The sequence below is a fragment of the Corvus brachyrhynchos genome, unplaced genomic scaffold, assembly GCF_000691975.1.
Source record: "Corvus brachyrhynchos isolate BGI_N302 unplaced genomic scaffold, ASM69197v1 scaffold19, whole genome shotgun sequence".
Classification (NCBI taxonomy): Eukaryota; Metazoa; Chordata; class Aves; order Passeriformes; family Corvidae; genus Corvus; species Corvus brachyrhynchos.
In genome coordinates this window covers 1,849,320-1,850,267 of record NW_008246061.1, presented here as the reverse complement: position 1 = coordinate 1,850,267, position 948 = coordinate 1,849,320, and the positions used below count along the sequence as shown (strand labels likewise).

General features: G+C 67.7%; 1 protein-coding gene across 1 annotated transcript in view; it reads right to left on the bottom strand.

The window, feature by feature from the left end:
* Positions 1-948, bottom strand: part of EMID1 (EMI domain containing 1) — a 9,996-nt gene that overhangs the window by 3,684 nt on the left and 5,364 nt on the right. Inside the window, 3 exon segments of the mRNA XM_017746484.1 lie at positions 37-136; positions 222-274; positions 361-447. Coding sequence (XP_017601973.1) covers positions 37-136; positions 222-274; positions 361-447 — 240 coding nt within the window.

The following is a 948-nucleotide window of genomic DNA, read 5'->3' as shown; positions in this document are numbered from 1 at the left end:
GTGGGGACAAAGCCTGTCAGCACACAGGGGACACAGCGAACCCCCCCGGCTCGTGTCACAGTGCGGGGCTGGGGGGACTCACCCTGTGCCCCTTCTCCCCGGGGGGCCCGGCAGCTCCAGGCACTCCTGCTCTGCCCTGTGCGAGGACAAAGTTGGGGCCATCAGCCTTGGGGGGACAGCGGGGTTCAGCCCTCCCCGTGCCCCCCCACCCCAGCACTTACATCGGGTCCTGGGGGGCCAGGGGGACCAATGGGACCTGGGGGGCCGGGGGGACCTGCAAGGAGAGGGGAAACAGCTCAGCCCCACATGGGGACACCTGAAAGTGTTGGGGGGTGACAAAGGAAGGGGGTACGCTCTCACCCATCGGCCCCACGGGTCCGGGGGGTCCCATGGGACCCACGATGCTCCTGGTGGCTTCGGTGAAGGTGTTGGAGAGGAGGGGGTCCCCTGGGGGGAGAATGGAGGGAGGCGTTTGGGGCCAGGCCCCCTGCAGCTCCCAGCATCACCTGGGGACACAGGGGGACCCCATTCCCGTCCCCTGCTCTCCCCCCCGTCTCGTCCCTGTCACCCCAATGTTGGCAGGGGTTTCCCAGCTCTTCCAAGTGCCCCCCACCTCATCCCTGCAATCCTGGTGGTGTCAGGGGTGCCCGGCTGTGCCCAGTGCCCCACACTTCATGTCTGAACCCCAATAATGGCAGGGGGGTCCCCAGTGCTGCCTAGCACCCCACACCTCAACCCTGGGACCCCAGTGACAGCAGGAAGGTCCCCAGTGCTGCCCAGCACCCCACACTTCATCCTTGGGACCCCAATGACAACCAGGAGGTCTCCACACCACCCCCAGCCCTGGTGATGCTCAGCCCCCCCAACCCGGCTCTGCCCCAGTCCAGCCCCCAACCAGCCCCGTTTTTGGGGTCACACTGGGAGTGGATGCCCCCCCCCACCCCCCCC